At 37.8% G+C, this 19681-nt stretch overlaps 1 protein-coding gene across 18 annotated transcripts in view; it reads left to right on the forward strand.

The window, feature by feature from the left end:
• AGBL3 (AGBL carboxypeptidase 3) overlaps nt 1–19681 on the forward strand; it is a 148859-nt gene that overhangs the window by 26521 nt on the left and 102657 nt on the right. For all 18 annotated transcript variants that reach the window (XM_016958178.3, XM_016958179.3, XM_063815607.1 and 15 more), the window contains one exon: nt 3975–4082. In XM_016958178.3, the coding sequence (XP_016813667.3) occupies nt 3975–4082 (108 nt within the window). The remainder of the gene's footprint in view (nt 1–3974; nt 4083–19681) is intronic.

Raw genomic sequence — 19681 nt, forward strand, 5'->3', positions numbered from 1 at the left:
ATATGAAGAATTCCTACAAACCAATAATCAAAACCTAATTTTAAAATGGACAAAAGACTCGAACAGACATTTCTCAAAGAATTATAATAATCAATAATCATATGAAAACATTTTTCAACATGGGAAATGAAAATCTGAACCACAATGAGATACCACTTTACATCTACCAGGATGGCAAAAAATTTAAAAGACTGACAACCAAATATTAGTTAGAAAGTAGAGCAACTGGAACTCTAATACATTGTTGGTGGGAATGTAAAATTGCATAATCACTTTGTAAAAAGGTTTGACAGTTTTGTTTCTTAATAAAGGAAAATATACATGTATTCCCTGACCAGCAGTTTATCTCTTAGGTAAATAAAGACATAACTATTATGTCCACTAATGGTCAAATTGTGGCAATCCATATTAGAGAACAGTATACAGATGTTAAAAAATGATAAAGATCTATGTATATTAAACATCTCTAAGATGTTTAGTGAAGTGGGTGGGAAAAACAAATTGGTGATCAGTATATATAGAATGATGCCGTATACTTGAAGAAGACATTGTGGTTGACTCATTGTGGTTGATTCCACTGTAGTTGATTAAGTCAGTTAGTACAAGACACTTCCGCTGACAGTCATGTTGTTTTACATTTTACAATGGTAAGCCTTAGGATGAGGATGACAAAGTGGAGAGACATAAAAAAGTGAGCTCTGGATGACCACTGAGTCACTGATTATACCATCCCTTGAATCCACTCTACTTCTGGGTTTCTAAATATGTGAAATAATATATTTTCTTAGCATATGCCAAAAGCATCTGAACTGGATGGTTGAAAGCGAGAAAGCCTAAAAAGATAAAAACCAAAATGTTGGCCGGGCGCAGTGGCTCATGTCTGTAATCCTAGCACTTTGGGAGGCCAAGGCAGGTGGATTGCCTGAGCTCAGGAGTTCGAGACCAGCCTGGGCAACACGGTGGAACTCCATCTCTACTAAAATACAAAAAAATTAGCTGGGCATGGTGGCATGCACCTGTAGTCCCAGCTACTTGGGAGGCTGAGGCAGGAGAATTGCTTGAACCTGGGAAGTGGAGGTTGCAGTGAGCTGAGATCATGCCACTGCACTCCAGCCTGGGAAACAGAGCGAGACTCTGTCTCTGGAAAAAAAAAAAAAAAAAAAAACCCGAAATGTTGATACCTATTTCTGCATAATGAGATTGTGGATTTTTTTCTTTTTGCTTAAGCTATACTTTTAACTTTTACACAATAAACAAGTCTGATAAAAATAATTACTTATAAAAAGCATTCCAAGTTAAACACCTTTAATTCAGAAGGTGTTTTCTGGGATTTTCTATGGCTCCTGGATATCCCTTTTATAAGATCATTTGCATATACCATATCTCAGTGATCAAAAAGTGGGATCACCCAAAGATAAATCTGAGAACAGATAACAAGAAGTCTCATAGTAGCCAAGTGAAAAAAGATATACAAAATGGAATATCCTTACCAACTACTTAGGCTTTTACATCTGCTATACTGATGGTTAGGACCTGAAGGAGTCTTCGTTTGCATAGAAGTTTATTTTTTTTTTCTTTTTCCTTGGAAGAAAATGAAACATATGGTGAAGGGCTGAAGGCATGGTGTTGTCTCAGCCTGTCCTAAGGCCTATGGAGAAAGGAGCTGAAGGCCAAAGCAAAAACCTTCACAAGGTGATCCATGAGACATAATGGCACAAACAGCACTGATTTGGTGCTCATATGACATGGTAACTGCTAAGCATAGTCTCCATTCTTCTGGGAGCATGACTTTGACTAAAGGAGGACTCGAGAGAATGCAGTGTTTTTTCACAGCTCGAGTTTGCAGCTTTGAGAGAACTAGGAAACATATTTGCTATGCACAGACATCTGAGTTCTCTTGGGACAATGATAGCCACCACTTTCAAATAGTTTTTTGAACAGCACACATCAACAAGGATAGTAGGAGATTGTGATAATGGAAAGATGAATATAGAATTTTCCAGGCTACTTGACATAAAGATAGCTGCAAAATCTATCACTGAATAACAAGTCAAGAAGAAGTGCCTATATCAGGAATCCATGTTGATGTTTAAGTCCATTACAGATGAAATTGCTTACTATAGAATACTCAGAAAATCTTGAAATGCTTCATTTCAAGCCAAAATCTTCTACTTAAACAACCCTTGCTCTAGAGTAGCTTTTTTGCAATGATGATATTGCCAGACATAAAACGTTTATGCAGTAGACGTATATTACATTATTTACATTTAAGGAATATGTGGATAAAAACTTTGCATTGTTCAACCACCCATTCATTCATCTCTCCATATGTCCATTCATCTGTCTGTCCATTTAATCTATGGACATCTAACTGAATGCTCACCCTGTTTCAAATACAACATAAAGAACAATTTTAGTGGAACAGTGGATATGGGTATCAGAAGTGGGTTACATCTGATTCTCAAAACATGGCTCTCAGTAAGGGTACTCTAATAAACTGCAAACTTGTCGCTTATATACAAGTTCTTTCTCCAGTTATGATGATAGGGTTTCATGGTTCTTTACTAGTTATTAATAAATAAAGAAGAGCATAAGCAGAAATTAATAAAATCTCTGTTTTCTTAACTGAGAAGTCTGGATTTCGTGCAACTTTTGAAAATCAGCATACACAGACCGGGCATGGTGGCTCACGCCTGTAATCCCAGCACTTTGGGAGGCCGTGGCAGGCGGATCACGAGGTCAGGAAATCAAGACCATCCTGGCTAACACGGTGAAACCCCGTCTCTACTAAAAATACAAAAAAAAAAAAAAAAAAATTAGCCGGGCGTGGTGGCAGGCGCCTGTAGTCCCAGCTACTCGGGAGGCTGAGGCAGGAGAATGGCGTGAATCCGGGAGGCGGAGCTTGCAGTGAGCTGAGATCATGCCACTGCACTCCAGCCTGGGCGACAGAGCGACACTCCATCTCAAAAAAAAAAAAAAAAGAAAAGAAAAGAAAAAAGAAAATCAGCATACACCAAGGCAAATAGCTGAAATTCCTAATGTTTTCAGAATGGGAGCTATTTTATTAGTTCGTTAATTTTGACTTAAGTTGGTTAAGACTTTCAACTAATGAGATTTTTAAATAAAACATTTAAATTTTTAATTATAATTTGCTTATCTTTATTATCAATTTATTTGGTCATGTGTGATTCATTTAACTCTACAATACAGTGATACACATTTGCATCAATATGGTAGACTGTGTTTCTTCTGTAGCTAGATTTGATCCCTATTGATAATGTCAAATACACTTCTGTTGTTAAAGCAGATGTACACATAATCTCCAAAATGTTTGTCCAGTAATACTTGTTTGTCATCAAATTCTTCGTTCATTAAAAAAAAAAATACAAATAACTAGGGTAGTAAGGCTGTGATGTCATTTTTCCCCATCAAATAGGTCATGGTCAGAAAGACCTGAGAGTAGTGCAGATGATGTTTAAGAAATTTGATCCTAAAAAGAAGGAAAGCTGATAGCTAAAGGAGAAGTGGCAGGGGTAGGGGGACATCTAAGACTATCTTTCCTTTTGGGAGATAAACCTGAACATGTTTATAAGATTTATCTTGACAGCCATTATCAAGCAAAGAAGCTGAAGGGAAAGGAAGAATAAAAGGTAGAGTAAGATTTCCCAGAGGTGAGACAGAATGGTATCAAGGGCTCAGGAGAAAGAGAAATGTGTTATAAAATAGGTATAAAATCAGTAACGAGCAAAAAGCAAGCATGAAACTACTCAATATAATAATTCAGAAGAAGATATGAATGAAATGTCCTAAGTGACAATATTCATTATTCCAATGAACCCTTAGTAAAATCTTACCCCACACAAAACACTACATTTTAGCCTAGATCTACCAATGAATAATTTGAAAATATGCAATAAAATTTTTCTGTTTTATTTTGAAGTCATCTTCAAATAATGTTTCACTTTTTTTTCCAGATTGGACTCCTTCTTGTCCTGAGCCAGTGTATATCCCAACGGGCTTAGAAACGGAACCCCTTTATCCAGACTCCAAGGAAGCTACTGTGGTTTATCTAGCTGAAGATGGTGAGCACATAATGACACATGTTGCTGTAAAATATAATTTGATACTTAGGTTAATCTCTTAGTTATATTTGTTTTGCTGTTTGTAGTGGAAATTTCAGATGACCAGTCCCTAAACATAAAGATGTTTGTTTATATATTGATCCAAGTGTTGATTTAGAGCCAGTTATATTTTTGAAGGTGTATTGCAGTTTATGCAAAGTTACTTTAAAATTAAACATCATGTTGGCCATTAGAATGAAGAGTTATATTTAGAATGAATTTTGCTTCATATCAATTTTGAAAGATAAACCCAGTGAAATGCTTCGCAACTATTGTTCCCTCTCCATGTACGGCTCACATTAATGCATTCGTTCAGATGTTTTTCTTTTAATTTCCTGACTCTGATGCATTTCTTGGCGTTATAATCTTTAAAAGAGAAACAACTGCCCCACTTTGCAAAAAATCAAACATAGAAGTCTCAGAGTATATTCTCAACTATACTGCTCCTGAAGCACCAGCATAAGGAAGTATAGACTCCACATAATTTCACCATCACAGTTTAATGTCTTAGAGTGTTTTCGTATATTAAAGATAACTTCCAGGGAGCATATGTATTTTATTTAAGGAACTAGCAAGACAAAGAGAAATTCACAGAGGCTGCTTCCTGTACAGTAAGCAATTCTAGAAATCATATACTCACAAACAACTCACAAAAATATACTCACAATATTTTTAAACAAATGGAGAGGAATACCTATGATTTTTCCAATTTGATTGTGAATATTTACGTGGTGAACATGCCTCAGAACTGCCATACATAACTGAAATGAGATCTGATTTAGAAAAAACTAAAATAATTGAGATGAATCAGTCAGGGTCTTCTCAGGAATTAGATAGCATACTCAGAGTAATTTAATAAAGTTTAATTAAATTTAATTTAATGAATTTTAAAAAGGGTAGACAGAGTTAATTGAGATTAACAAGGGATGGTGAAGCAACATAGGACTATCAACAGAGGAGAACCATGTCTGCTGGGCCTGAAAGGGTGAGAAGACAGAACTGGTCTCCAGACCTGTAGAATCCTTTAGGTATAGGAGAGGGCAGCCTCGAAACAACTGTAGCTTTTAGTAAAGAAATAGACAACTGCCAACCTGTGGCACCGAAGGGAAAATGCTAGGAGGATAAATAACCCAATTTCACTATCCTCCCAACTTCCCATGTTCTACAAGTGCCTCCCATTGTCCACAGCCAAAGGGCAAGGGAACCTCTGGGGCAGTCAATACAGATCAGCCTCTTTGGAAACGTAAAATGTGGAGAAGAGTAGAGGATAGATCTGTAGGTAGAAACAGAATATCCATCTCAATCAACCCCACTTAATCTTATTTTTATGCCATACTTGGGAGTTGTGAAGATCTGCCTTTCCATGAGTTGAAAGGAAAGCTATAGAAACAGGGTTTGAGGATGAAAAAAAGTCTTGACTTACTTGATTTTCATTGAACGTGTGAAAGATTAATTATAAATATTTACCTTTTTCCATTTTTACAAATGACAAAAAAGAAGAGTAGAAAAGACAAATTTCAGTAGGTAAGATGTAATTTAAATGTCAATGAAAATTAAAATGTTCATATAAAGTTAAAACCCTAGGACAGGGTACTGAAGAATGTGTCATACTGTGAGACATGGTTAGTTTTTATTTTGAATAAATTGAGGTAAAATGTAGACAGAATGAAATGTATAGATCATAAGTACACAATTTGGTGAGTTTTGAAAAATATATCATCTGTGTAACCAACACTCCTATCAAGATATGGAATACTTCCATCACCCCAGAAAGTTCCCATCTCTCCCCTTCTGGTCAGTCCGCAGCTCCAGCCCCAGGCAAACACTGGTCTGATTTCTGTCACCATAGATTAGTTTTGCCTGATTTTTAGCTTCATATAAATTCAGTCATACAGTAAGTACACTGTTATGTCTGAATTCTTTGACTTGGGATTATGTTTTCAGATTTATACATGTTAACAGATTCTTTTATATTGCCAAATGGTACTCCATCATATAACTATACCACACTTTGTCTTTTTATGATATGTGTTCAAGATGTAAATGCTGTGTCATATATATATGATATAGTGAAATCTTCACTTTCATCTGTGGAAATCCTTTTCATTTTCATAACAATATCTTTTGATGAGTAGAACTTTTAAACTTCTATGAAGTCAATTACCAATTGTTTTTCTTTCAAATTTAGTGCATTTTGCATCCTGCCTACTTATAAACTTTGCTTTTCCCAAGATCACCTATTTTTTTCAAGAAACTTTATTCTTTTCACCTTTTTATCTTTGTCTTTGATTCATCTAGAATCATTTTTTTGTGAATGGTTTGTGATACGGGTCAAGGTTCATTTTTTCCCACCTTTTAACAAAATTGATTCATCACCAGCTATTGAAAAGACTATCCTCACATTGCCAAGTCAATCTTAAGCAAAAAGAACAAAGCTGGAGGCATCACGCTACCTGACTTCAAACTATACTACACGGCTACAGTAACCAAAACAGCATGGTACTGGTACCAAAACAGAGATATAGACCAATGGAACAGAACAGAGCCCTCAGAAATAATACCACACATCTACAACCATCTGATCTTTGACAAACCTGACAAAAACAAGAAATGGGGAAAGGATTCCCTATTTAACAAATGGTGCTGGGAAAACTGGCCATAAGTAGAAAGCTGAAACTGGATCCATTCCTTACACCTTATACAAAAATTAATTTAAGATGGATTAAAGACTTAAATGTTAGACCTAAAACCATAAAAACCCTAGAAGAAAACCTAGGCAATACCATTCAGGACATAGGCATGGGCAAGGATTTCATGTCTAAAACACCAAAAGCAATGGCAACAAAAGCCAAAATTGACAAATGGGATCTAATTAAACTAAAGAGCTTCTGCACAGCAAAAGAAACTACCATCAGAGTGAATAGACAACCTACAGAATGGGAGAAAATTTTTGCAATCTACTCATCGGACAAACAGCTAATATCCAGAATCTACAAAGAACTCAAACAAATTTACAAGAAAAAAACAAACAACGCCATCAACAAGTGGGTGAAGGATATGAACAGACACTTCTCAAAAGGAGACATTTATGCAGCCAACAGACACATGAAAAAGTGCTCATCATCACTGGCCATCAGAGAAATGCAAATCAAAACCACAATGAGATACCATCTCACACAAGTTAGAATGGCGATCATTAAAAAGTCAGGAAACAAAGGGTGCTGGAGAGGATGTGGAGAAATAGGAACACTTTTACACTGTTGGTGGGACTGTAAACTAGTTCAACCATTGTGGAAGACAGTGTGGTGATTCCTCAGGGATCTAGAACTAGAAATACCATTTGACCCAGTGATCCCGTTACTGGGTATATACCCAAAGGATTGTAAGTCATGCTGTTATAAAGATACATGCACACATATGTTTATTGCGGCACTATTCACAATAGCAAAGTCTTGGAACCAACCCAAATGTCCATCAATGATAGACTGGATTAAGAAACTGTGGCACATGTACACCATAGAATACTATGCGGCCATAAAAAATGATGAGTTCATGTCCCTTGTAGGGACATGGATTAAGCTGGAAACCATCATTCTGAGCAAAGTATCGCAAGGCCAAAAAACCAAACACCACATGTTCTCACTCCTAGGTGGGAATTGAACAATGAGAACACTTGGACACAGGAAGGGGAACATCACACACTGGGGCCTATTGTGGAGTGGGGGAGGGGGGAGGGATAGCATTAGGAGATATACCTAATGTAAATGACGAGTTAATGGGTGCAGCACACCAACATGGCACATGTATACATATGTAACAAACCTGCATGTTATGCACATGTACCCTAGAACTTAAATAATAAAAAAAAAAAGAAAAGACTATCCTATGACCTACTGAATTGCCCAGCCACCTTTATTAAATGTCAGTTAACAATATATATGTAGGTCTATTTCTAGACACTTCATTCTGTTCCATTGATGTATTGATAGTTATGCCAGTACCACCATATTGATATTGTAGCTTTATCCATGGCAATCTACTTTGATATTCAATCTTTTTATTAGCATTTGTATAGTGCATATATATTTTTCCATCATTTTACTTTTTTTTTTTTTTTTGAGACAGAGTCTCGCTCTGTTACCCAGGCTGGAGTGCAGTGGCGCTATCTCGGCTCACTGCAAGCTCCACCTCCCAGGTTCACGCCATTCTCCTGCCTCAGCCTCCCGAGTAGCTGGGACTACAGGCGCCCACCACCACGCCTGGCTAATTTTTTGTATTTTTAGTAGAGACGGGGTTTCACCATGTTAGCCAGGATGGTCTCGATCTCCTGACCTTGTGATCCGCCCACCTCAGCCTCCCAAAGTGCTGGGATTACAGGCGTGAGCCACCACGCCCGGCCCTACTTTTAACCTATGTTTTATTTTAATTTTTTTTAATTTTGGAAGATACACAGCATATCATTGGGATTTGCTTTTTTTTTTTTAACTTCTGGCATACATGTGCAGAATGTGCAGGTTTGTTACACAGGTATCTGTGTGCCATGGTAGTTTGCTGGACCTATCAACCTGTCACCTAGGTTTTAAGCTCCATGTACATTAGCTGTTTGTCCTGATGCTCTCCCTCCCCTTGCCTTGGCCCTGAGAGGCCCCGGTATGTGTTGTTCCTCTCCCTGTGTCCATGTGTTCTCATTGTTCAGCTCCCACTTATGAGTGAAAACATGTGGCGTTTGGTTTTCTGTTCCCGTATTAGTCTGCTGAGGATGATGGTATCTAGCTTCATCCATGTCCCTGCAAAGGACATGATCTCATTCCTTTTTGTGGCTGCATAGTAGTCCATGGTGTATTTGTACCATATTTTATTTATCCAGTCTATCATTGATGGACATTTGGGTTGGTTCCATGTCTTTGCCATTGTGAATAGTGATGCAATAAACATACATGTGCACGTATCTTTACAATGGAATGATTTATATTCCTTTGGGTATATACCCAGTAATAGGATTGCTGGGTCAAATGGTATTTCTGGTTCTAGATCCTTGAGGAATCGCCACACTTTATTCCACAATGGTTGAACTAATTTACATTCCCACCAACAATGTAAACGTGTTTCTATTCTCCGCAGCCTCACTAGCATCTGTTGTTTCTTGACTTTTTAATAATCGCCATTCTGACTGGTGTGAGATGGTATCTCATTGTGGTTTTGATTTGTATTTCTCTAATGACCAGTGATGATGAGCTTTTCTTCATATGTTTGTTGGCCACATACATCTTCTTTTGAGAAATGTCTGTTCATATCCTTTGCTCACTTTTGGATGGGTTTTTTTTTCTCATAAATTTGTTTTACGTTCTTGTAAATTCTGGATATTAGACGTTTGTTAGATGGGTAAATAGCAAAAATTTTCTCCCATTCTGTAGGTTGCCTGTTTGCTCTTAGGATAGTTTCCTTTGCTATGCAGATGCTCTTCAGTTTAATTAGATCCCATTTCTCAATTTTAGCTTTTGTTGCAATTGCTTTTGCTGATTTCATTACAAAATCTTTGCCCATGCCTATGTTCTTAATGGTATTGCCTAGGTTTTCTTCTAGAGTTTTTATGGTTGGATTTGCTTTTTATATAAACTGAAAATCTGTCTTTTAATTATTATGTTTAATATATAATTATTGTTGTTGGATTAATAGCTACCATCTTACTAGCTTTGCTTTATTCCATCTGTTATTTCTTTTTAATTCTTTGACATTAATTTGACTATATTTTATTCATTTTATCTCCACTATTGGCTTATCATGTATATCTGTTTTTAAATTTTTGCCCTAGGTTTTTTTTGTATGTATCTTTAATTTAGAAGACTATCTTCAAATAATGTTATACCACTTCACATATAGTGTGAGCACCTTACAAAAGTATATTCTCAATTCCTGCTTCCCTTTGTGTTATGGTTTTCAAATGTTTTACTTTTTCATGTGCTATAGAAACTCAATGAAGGAGGAGACAAGATGGCTGACTAGACAGTCAGGAAGCACCACTCCCACTGAGAGAGACCAAAATATCAAGTATATCAACATACTTTGAACAGATCCTCAGAGAGAAAACACTAAGGGTTGATAGAGAGGTGATGCAGACACCAAGGTTGAAGAGAAAGCTAGGAACCCTGCATGGGGTTGCTGAATGCCAGGGCTAGTTCCTACCCCTGAACAGTCCTAGGGAAGAGGCAAGTGAAGGGATGGTGGGACAGCCTACTTTTGCTGCAGATTACTGGGATCCTAGCTACAAGAGATTTCATGACCCCCACAGATATTTGAACTGTCAGGGGAATCTGCCTAGCAAGTAGGCAGAGACAGAGCTTTCGCCTGCATGGAGCCCAGGGGATTTTGCACATGGGGCAGCTGAAGCAGAACACAGCCATAGGTGCCCATCTTCTAATATAAGGCTCCCTATGTTCCTCTGAGTCACTGTAACCCCAGCTGACTACAGGGTCAAGAGAGAGCAGGGCTGACTATCCTATCCCATCCTGTGGGACTGGGGCATGTCTGTTCTTCAGGCCCTCCTGCCCGCTAGCCCTTCCCAAGGCCCCTGCCTGGCTGCTCCCGCAGGAGCATGTGCACAGCACAGCCTCCTCTGCCCAACCTGGGTGCTTTGCTGGTGGCCCCATCTGAATACTTCCCAGTGGCCTAGGAGCACTTCACATCCCCCAGCACAGCCAGTGCTCAACCCCAAGGGGCCAGATGGAGGCACAGGCCAGTTACAATGTCCCAGGGCTTTGGCATGCAGCTTGTGAGTGCTGAGTGTAGATCTGTGACCAGCACATGAGCGGGAGGAGCCCCCATTCTGAGAACATTGAGAGAGGTGAGACATGCAAGCTCATGGGCCAGCAAAGGAGCAGGGCACACCTCCCTCTACATGACCGTCTGGGAAGGGTGTGGTGTGCCTGGGAGCCCCACAACCTGGAACACCTAACAACAAAAAAACACAAGTGGCACCAGTGATTGGAGGGGACTCCTACAAGGCCCAGAGCGGGCCTGGTGATGGGGGTCATCTTTCCACCTGCCCACCATAGAGTGCTGCTGCAGGTGTGCTGCAATACAAAAGAGCCCTATGGCCAAGAGCTTCTCTGCTGGCCATTACTCTCAAGCACCATCTGTGGTTTGTAGCACAAATTACAATACCAAAAATATTCTGCCCAATATACATTCATTGCCTGTAAAACCCAGGGCAAGAATCTATCCACAAATAATACCCTGTACAGAGCTTTGGCCCTCTGAAAACACCCAGAAATGAAGCCAACTGACTATACTCAACTTAAACCACAGTTAAAAGAACACCAGCCTTCTCAGATGAGAAAGAATCAGCACAAGAACTCAGATAATTCGAAAAGTCTGAGTGTCCCTTTACCTCCAAATGAGCACACTAGCTCTCCAGCAATGGTTCTTAACCAGATTGAAATGACTGAAATGAGAGACACAGGATTCAGAATCTGGATGGCAAGGAATCTTATCGAGATTCAGGAGAAAGTTGAAACCCAATCTAGGAATCCAGTAAAATGATCCAAGAGCTGAAAGATGTAATAGCCATTTTAAGAAAAAACCAAACTGCACTGCTGGAATTGAAAAATTCACTACAATAATTACATAATACAGTTAGAATCATTAACAGCAGACTAGACCAAGCTGAAGAAAACCCTCAGAGCTTGAATAAACTCATACAAAAATAAAGAAGAAATAATTTTTTAAATGAACAAAACCTTTGAGAAATATGAGATTATGTAAAGATTCCAAACCTATGACCCATTGGCATTCCTGAGAGGGAAGGAGAGAGAGTAAGCAACTTGGAAAATGTATTTTAGGATATAGTTCACAAAAACTTCCCCAATCTCACTAAGGAGGTTAACATGCAAATTCAAGAAATACAGAGAACCCCTGCAAGATATTATACAAGATGACCATCCTCATGGTACATAGTCAGCAGAATCACCAAAGTCAACATGAAAGAAAAAATCTTAAAGGCAGCGAGAGAGAAGGGTGAAGTCATGTACAAAGGGAACCCCATCCAGCTACCCATGAACCTTTCAGCAGAAACCTTACAAGCCAGAAGGGGGCCTATTTTCAGCATCCCTAAAGAAAGAATTCTAATTAAGAATTTCATATCCCATCAAACTAAGCTTCCACAAGTGAAGGAGAAATAAAATCCTTCTCAAACAAGTAAGTGCTAAGGGAAGTTGTTATCACTAGACCAGCCTTACAAGATGATATGGAAATAAAAGAATGATACCTGCTACTACAAAAACATGCTTAACCATATAGCCCACTGTAAAGCAGTTACACAATCAAATCTACATAGCAACCAGCTAATAACATGATGACAGGATTAAAATCTCACATATTAATACTAACACTGAATGTAAATGGTCTGAACAGACCACTTAAAAGGCATAGAGTGGCAGACTACATAAAAAGACAAGACCCAACCGTTGGCTGTCTTCAACAGACCCGTCTCATATGTAGTAACATCCACAGGCTCAAAGTAAAGGGTTGGAGAAAGATCTACCAGGCAAACAGAAAACAAAAAAGGCCAGGAATCACGATTCTTATATCAGATGAAACAGACTTTCAATCAACAATAATCAAGAAAAAGAAGGGCATTACATAAACAGTTCAATTAAACAAGAAGTCTTAACTATCCTAAATATATATAAACCCAACAATGGCGCATCCTGTTTCATAAAAGTTCTTCTTGACCTATAAAAAGACTTAGCCACACAATAACAGTAGGAGACTTTAACACCCCACTGACAGTGTTAAGATGATTGAGACAGAAAGCTAACAAAGAAATTCTAGACTTAAACTGGACACTTGAGCAACTGGACCTAATAGAACACCCAGCAACCACAGAATATGTATTCTTCTCATTTGCACATGAAACATATTGTAAGATCAACCACATGCTTTGTCATAAAGCAAGACTCAATAAATTAAAAAAAATTGAAATCACCCCAAGCACATTCTCACATCACAGTGCAATAAAAATAGAAATGAATACCATTATTTTATTTTATTTTAGAGATGGAGGCTTGCTCTTTTGCCTGGGCTGGAGTGTAGTGGCACAATCTTGGCTCATTGCAACCTCCGCCTCTTAGATTCAAGCGATTTTCCTGCCTCAGTTTCCCAAGAAGCTGGGATTACAGGCGTGCACTACCACACCTGCCTAATTTTTGTATTTTTAGTGGAGACAGGGTTTCACCATGTTGGCCAGGGTGGTCTCGAACTCCTGACCTCAAGTGATCCACTTACCTCGACCTCCCAAAGTGCTGGGATTATAGGCGTAAGCCACCATGCCCGCCAGTGTCTTTTATAACTAGGAAATATTTCTTTTTATCTCTGGCATTACATCATGTCTTTATGTTGTTTGAGAGTAATATAGTCAATACCAGTTTTCTTATGTTTACTGTTTACTTAGAGTAACTCCCCGTTTTATTTTCAATCTTTTTATGAAATTATATTTTAATTCTATCTCTTATAGATAGTATATAGTAGTATCTTACTTTAAAAAATCTAATCTGACAATCTCTGCCTTTTAATTAGAGTGGTTTGACAGTTTGCATTTCGTGTATTTGCATATATGTTTGGGTTTGGCTCTATCTTATTAATTGGCCCATCTCATTTTTATTCCTCAGTTACTCTTCTTTTTGGGAAGGTTAATCAAACACCTTTTAGTATTTCATTTTAATTCAAATATTTTCTTAGGTATACCTCACGTTTAGTTTGATTGGTTTAGAAATTACAATATACAATTTCTTAAAGTCTATTTTATTTTACTTTTTATTTGAATTTTTGGAGACAGAGCCTCGCTCTGTCACCCAGGCTGGAGTGCAGTGGCATGATCTCGGCTCACTGTAACCTCTACCTCCCAGGTTCAAGTGATTCTCCCACCTCAGCCTCCTGAGAAGCTGGGACTAGGGTGCGCACCACCATGTTCGGCTAATTTTTTGTATTTTAGTAGAGATGGGGTTTTACCATGTTACCAAGGCTGGTCTCAAACTTCTTAGCTCAGGCAGTCCACCCACCTTGGCCTTCCAAAGTGCTAGGATTACAGGTGTGAGCCTCTGGCCTTTTATGGTCTATTTGAAATTAATATTATACCTTTTTTTGTTTGTTTTAAATGGGTCAGTTGCCTTTAAAGAAATTAAGAGGAGAAAAAATTGTATTTTATATTTATTTATGTATTTACCATTTCTTCTCCTCTTTATTCCTTCCTGTAGATCTGAATTTCCATCTGGCATCATTGTTTTTTTATCCCAAAGAACGTCTTTAGCATTTCTTTTCAATTTTAAGTTGGCTGGCAGTGAATTATTTCAAATTTCATTTGTCTAATCCTGTATTTTTTCCACCACTTTTTGAAGGGCATTCTCAATGAATATAGAATTCTGAGTTGGCTTTTTTTTCTTTAAAGATATTTTTCCATTGTCTTGTAGCCTCTGTTGTCTTTAATAAGAAGACAGCCATAGAATGTAGTTAAACAAGAATATATTGTACTCAGGAGATGGACACCCTAAACACCTGGACTTGATCACTACACATTACATACATATAACAAAATTTCACATGAACCCTATGTATTTGCACAAATTTTTAAAAAGAATTCAGCCATAATTTATACAACCATGCCTTAGAGATGCAGGTTTAGTTCCAGACCACTGCAATAAAGTGAATCTCTCAATAAAGTAAGTCACACAAATTTTTTGGTGGTGTCCAAGTGGATATGAAAGTCCATTAGGTGTGAAATAGCATCATGTCCAAAAACAACAACATCTTTGCCCTAATTAGAAATACTTTATTGCTAAAAAATTAAAATCATCATCTAAGCCTTCAGCAATTCATATTCTTTTTGCTTGGTGGAGGATTTTGTCTTAGTGTTAATGGCTGCTGACTGATCAGGGTGGTGGTTGCTGAAGGTAGGGTGGCTCTGACAATTTCTTAAAATTAGACAGCAGTGAGTCAATTAGACATAATTGACTCTTCATGAAAGATTTATCTGTAGCATGTGATGCTATTTGATAGCATTTTACCTACAGTAAAACTTCTTTCAAAATTGGAGTCAGTCCTATTAAATCCTTAGTTTATAACTAATATTATGGAATATACTAAATCCTTTGTTGTCATTTCAACAATCTTCACAGCATCTTTACCAGTAATAAATTTCATGTTAAGAAACCACTTTCTTTGCTCATCCTTAAGAAGCAACTCTTTATCCAATTCAAGTTTTATTATGGGATGGAAGCAATTCAGTCACATCTTTAGGCTCTACTTCTAATTCTAGTTCTCTTGCTATTTCCACCACATCTGCAGTTACTTCCTCCAGTGAAGTTGTGTAGCCCTCAAACTTATCCATAAGGAATGAAATCAACTTCTCCTAAACTTCTGTTAATATTGGCATTTTTGCCTCCTCCCATGAATTACTAGTGTTCTGAATGGCATCTAGAATGGAAAATGCTTTCCAGAAGGTTTTCAATTTACTTTGCCCAGATCCATCAGAGGAATAGTAATTCTCTAGGCCAGCTATAGCCTTACAAAATCTATTTCTTAAATAATAATACTTGAGAGTTGAAATTACTTCTTGATCCATGGGCTGCAGAATGGTTGTTTCGTTAACAGGCATGAAAACAATGTTAGTCTCCAGTGCATCTCCATCAGAACTCTTGGGTGACTAGATGCATTGTCAATAAGCAGTAATATTTTAAAAGGAATCTTTTTTCTGAGAGGTCAGTCTCAATAATGGGCTTAAAATATTTAGTAAAGCATGCTGTAAACAGATGTGGTGTCATCTAGATTTTGTTGTTTTGTTTATAGAGCACAGGCAGAACAGATTTAGCATAATTCTTAAGGGCCCTAGGATTTTCAGAATGGTAAATGAGCATTGGCTTCCACTTAAAGTCACCAGCCACATTCACCCCTAAGAGGATAGTCAGTCTGTCTTTGAAGCTCTGAAGCAGGGCATTGACTTGACTTCTCTAGCTAGGAAAGTCCTAGATGTCATCTTCTTCCAATAGAAGGCTGATTGTCTACATTGAAAGCTGTTGCTTAGTGTAGCCACCTTCATCAATTATGTTAGCTAGAACTGGACAACTTGCTGAAGTTTCTGCATCATCACTTGCTGCTTAACCTTGTACTTTCATGTTATTAATATGGCTTCTTTACTTAAACCTCATGAAGCAACCTCTGCTAGCTTCAAACTTTTCTTCTGCAGCTTCCTTACCTGTCTCTGCCCTCATAGAATTGAAGAGAATTAGGGCCTTCCTCTGGATTAGGCTTTGGCTTAAAGGAATGTTATGGCTGGTTTGACCCAGACCACCAAACTTTTTCCATGTCAGCAATAAGACTGTCTTATCATCTGTGTGTTCACTGGAGTAGCACTTTTAGTCTCCTTCAAGAATATTTTTCTTTGCATTCACAACCTGGTTAACTGACACAAAAGGCCTAGCTTTTGGCCTATCTTACCTTTTGACATGCCTTCCTCACTAAGCTTAATCATTTTTGGCTTTTGATTTAAAGAGAGAGATGTGTGACTCTCCACTTGAACACATGGAGGCCACTGTAGGATTATTAATTGGCCTAATTTCAATATTGTTATGTCTCAGGGAATAGGGAGGCCCAAGGAAGGGGAGAAAGATGGGGGAATGGGTGGTGGCGGAGTAGTCAGAACACACACAGCAATTAAGTTCACCATTTTATATGGGTGCAGTTTGTGGTGGCCCAAAACAATTACAACAGTAACATCAAAGATCACTCATAATAGATATCATAATAATGAAAAAGTTTTAAATGTTGTGAGAATTACCAAAATATGACACAGAAACACAAAGTAAGCACATGTTGGAAAAATGGTGCTGACAGACTTGCTCAACACAAACCTTTAATTTGTTAAAAAAAAAAAAACAGTATCTGTGAAGCACAATAAAGCAAAGCACAATTTCACAAGGTACGCCTTTATCATTGTTTCCTATACAGATATTCTTCAATTTACATTAGGATTACCTCTCAATAAACCAATTTTAAGCTGAAAATATCATAAATCAAAGGTGTATTTTCAACTTGTGATATTTTCAGCTCATGATGGATTTATTGGGTATAACTTCATTGTAAGTCAAGGAGGGTATTGAATGCGTATCACTTTTACACCATTGTAAAGCTGGAAAATCATAAGTCAAACCATCATAAGTAGGAGACCATCTGTATGTAATGTGTCTTTTTCTCTTTGGCTGTCTTCAGCAATTCGACTATGGTGTGCCTAGATTTGGTTATCTTAATATCCTGCTTGGAGTTTGCTGAACTTCTTAGATCCATAGGTTAGTAGGGGTTTTGCACCAAAATTTGAGAAAATTTCAGCCATTATTTCTTCACATATTTTTTTCCATACCACTCTTTCTTTCATGTTTTTTAGAATTACACATATGTTGGATTCTAGATACGTCCCCCCATGTCACTGAATATTTGTCCATTTTTTTCCCTGTCTTTCAGTTTGGACAATTTTTATTTGTTTCCAAGTTCACTGATTATTTCTTTTGCAAGCTTTAACTCTTTTCTTTTTAAAATTTTCAATTATAAATTGGCAAATTATAGTTGTATATGTTTATGGCATACAAAATGATGTTATGATTTATGAATATAGTGTGGAATAATTAAATCTTCAGCCCATTTGGTAAATCTTTCAGTTATTGTAGTTTTATTTCTAGAATTTTCATTTGGTTCAGTTTTGTTTTTTTTGTTTTTTGAGATTTCTTATCTTTTCTCATGATCTCTTATCTTTTCATTTTTTGTCTTTGAATATATATTCAAAGTCCTTCTCTGTTAATTCCAACATTTGCATTATCTTGGAGTCTGCTGAATTTTATATGTATTCATGGATCACATTTTCCTGCTTCTCTGAATGCTTTACGTTTTTATCATATGTAGAACATTGTAAAAGATATGTTTTAGGGAGTCTGTATTATATTCTTTTATTTATTTATTTATTTATTTATTTATTTATTTATTTATTTATTTTGAGATGAAGTCTCGCTCTGTCGCCTAGGCTGGAGTACAGTGGCACAATCTCAGCTCACTGCAACCTCCACCTCCTGGGTTCAAGCGATTCTCATGCCTCAGTCTCCTGAGTAGCTGGGACTACAGGCATGCACCACTACACCGGCTAATTTTTGTATTTTTAGTAGAGATGGGTTTTCACCATGTTGGCCAGGTTGGTCTCAAACTCTTGACCTCATGATCCACCTTCCTCAGCCTCCCAAAATGCTAAGATTACAGGCATGAACCACTGCATCCATCGTGTATTATGTTCTTTTAAACATTACGTTGAATTTTGTTCTAGCAGGCAATTAAATTGCTGGCAGATCATTTTGCTTCTTTCAGGCTTGCTTTGATTTTGTATAGAGGCAGGTCTGTTTTCATTTTATCCCCAATGCTAGGTCATGACCTTTACTCTTGAATGTGGTCCTTATGCCTAAGATGCAGCCTTTCTGGAGTCACAGTTGAAAGCCTAAGGTATTCCATAAAATCTTTCCACTCTGGATAAGTTGGAATTCTAATATATCCCAGAAGTGTATGTCCTCTGGCATCTCAGCCCGCAGTGGTGCTCTCTCCTGTCTTTCTTAGTCTCATCTTTTGACTGGGTAGTCAAACCCTCATCCAAGGACTGGGAAACCGCTATGTAGACTGTTGAGGTTATCTCTCTATGTAGCTTTCTTTTCCCTGGTGTCCTGACCCACAAATTTCAGCAGCCCCAAGCAACAATCTTTCCTCTTCAGCTGAAGACTGTCATACTGTTCTAAAATGCCACCTCCCTAGGCTGTAGTCCAGCAAGTAACCCTATGCAGCAAGCCAGGGCTCAACATGGGCTCACTTCATGTATTGATCTTCTTTCAAAGATCCTACATAGTTGTTCTATTTGTTGTCCAAATGCATGAAAACAGCTCATACCCTTTAGCCAGTTTTACAGTCATTTATGGTGAAAGGGCAAGTTCAGAACCAATTACTTCATCATGACCAGAAATGGAGTGAATTTTTTTGTTTTTTTTGTTTTTTTTTTGTTTTGTTTTGTTTTTTTTTGAGACAGAGTCTCACTCTGTCGCCCAGGGTAAAGTGTAGTGACACGATCTCCGCTCACTGCAACCTCTGCCTCCCAGGTTCAAGCGATTCTCCTGCCTCAGCCTCCTGGGTAGCTGGGACTACAGGCACGTGCCACCACACCTGGCTAATTTTTTTTTTTTTTTATTTTTAGTAGAGACAGGCTTTCACCATGTTGCCCAGGGTGGTCTCGAACTCCTCGAGCTCGGGCAATCTGCCTGCCTCGGCTTCCCAAAGTGTTAGGATTACAGACATGACCCACTGCGCCTGGCCAAATGAGTATTTTTAATGTAAGAAATATACAAATTTATTTTAGGCATTGTTTTTCTAGTCTAAATACTCTTAGATTCTCTTATTTCAACATGTCTATATAAATTAGTGTCCAGTTACTTTAAAATTTACAATCCTTACACTTGTACTATTGCTCCAAACTCTGTGCAGAATAACCTTCT

The sequence above is a fragment of the Pan troglodytes genome, chromosome 6 (genome assembly GCF_028858775.2).
Source record: "Pan troglodytes isolate AG18354 chromosome 6, NHGRI_mPanTro3-v2.0_pri, whole genome shotgun sequence".
NCBI classification, from domain to species: Eukaryota; Metazoa; Chordata; class Mammalia; order Primates; family Hominidae; genus Pan; species Pan troglodytes.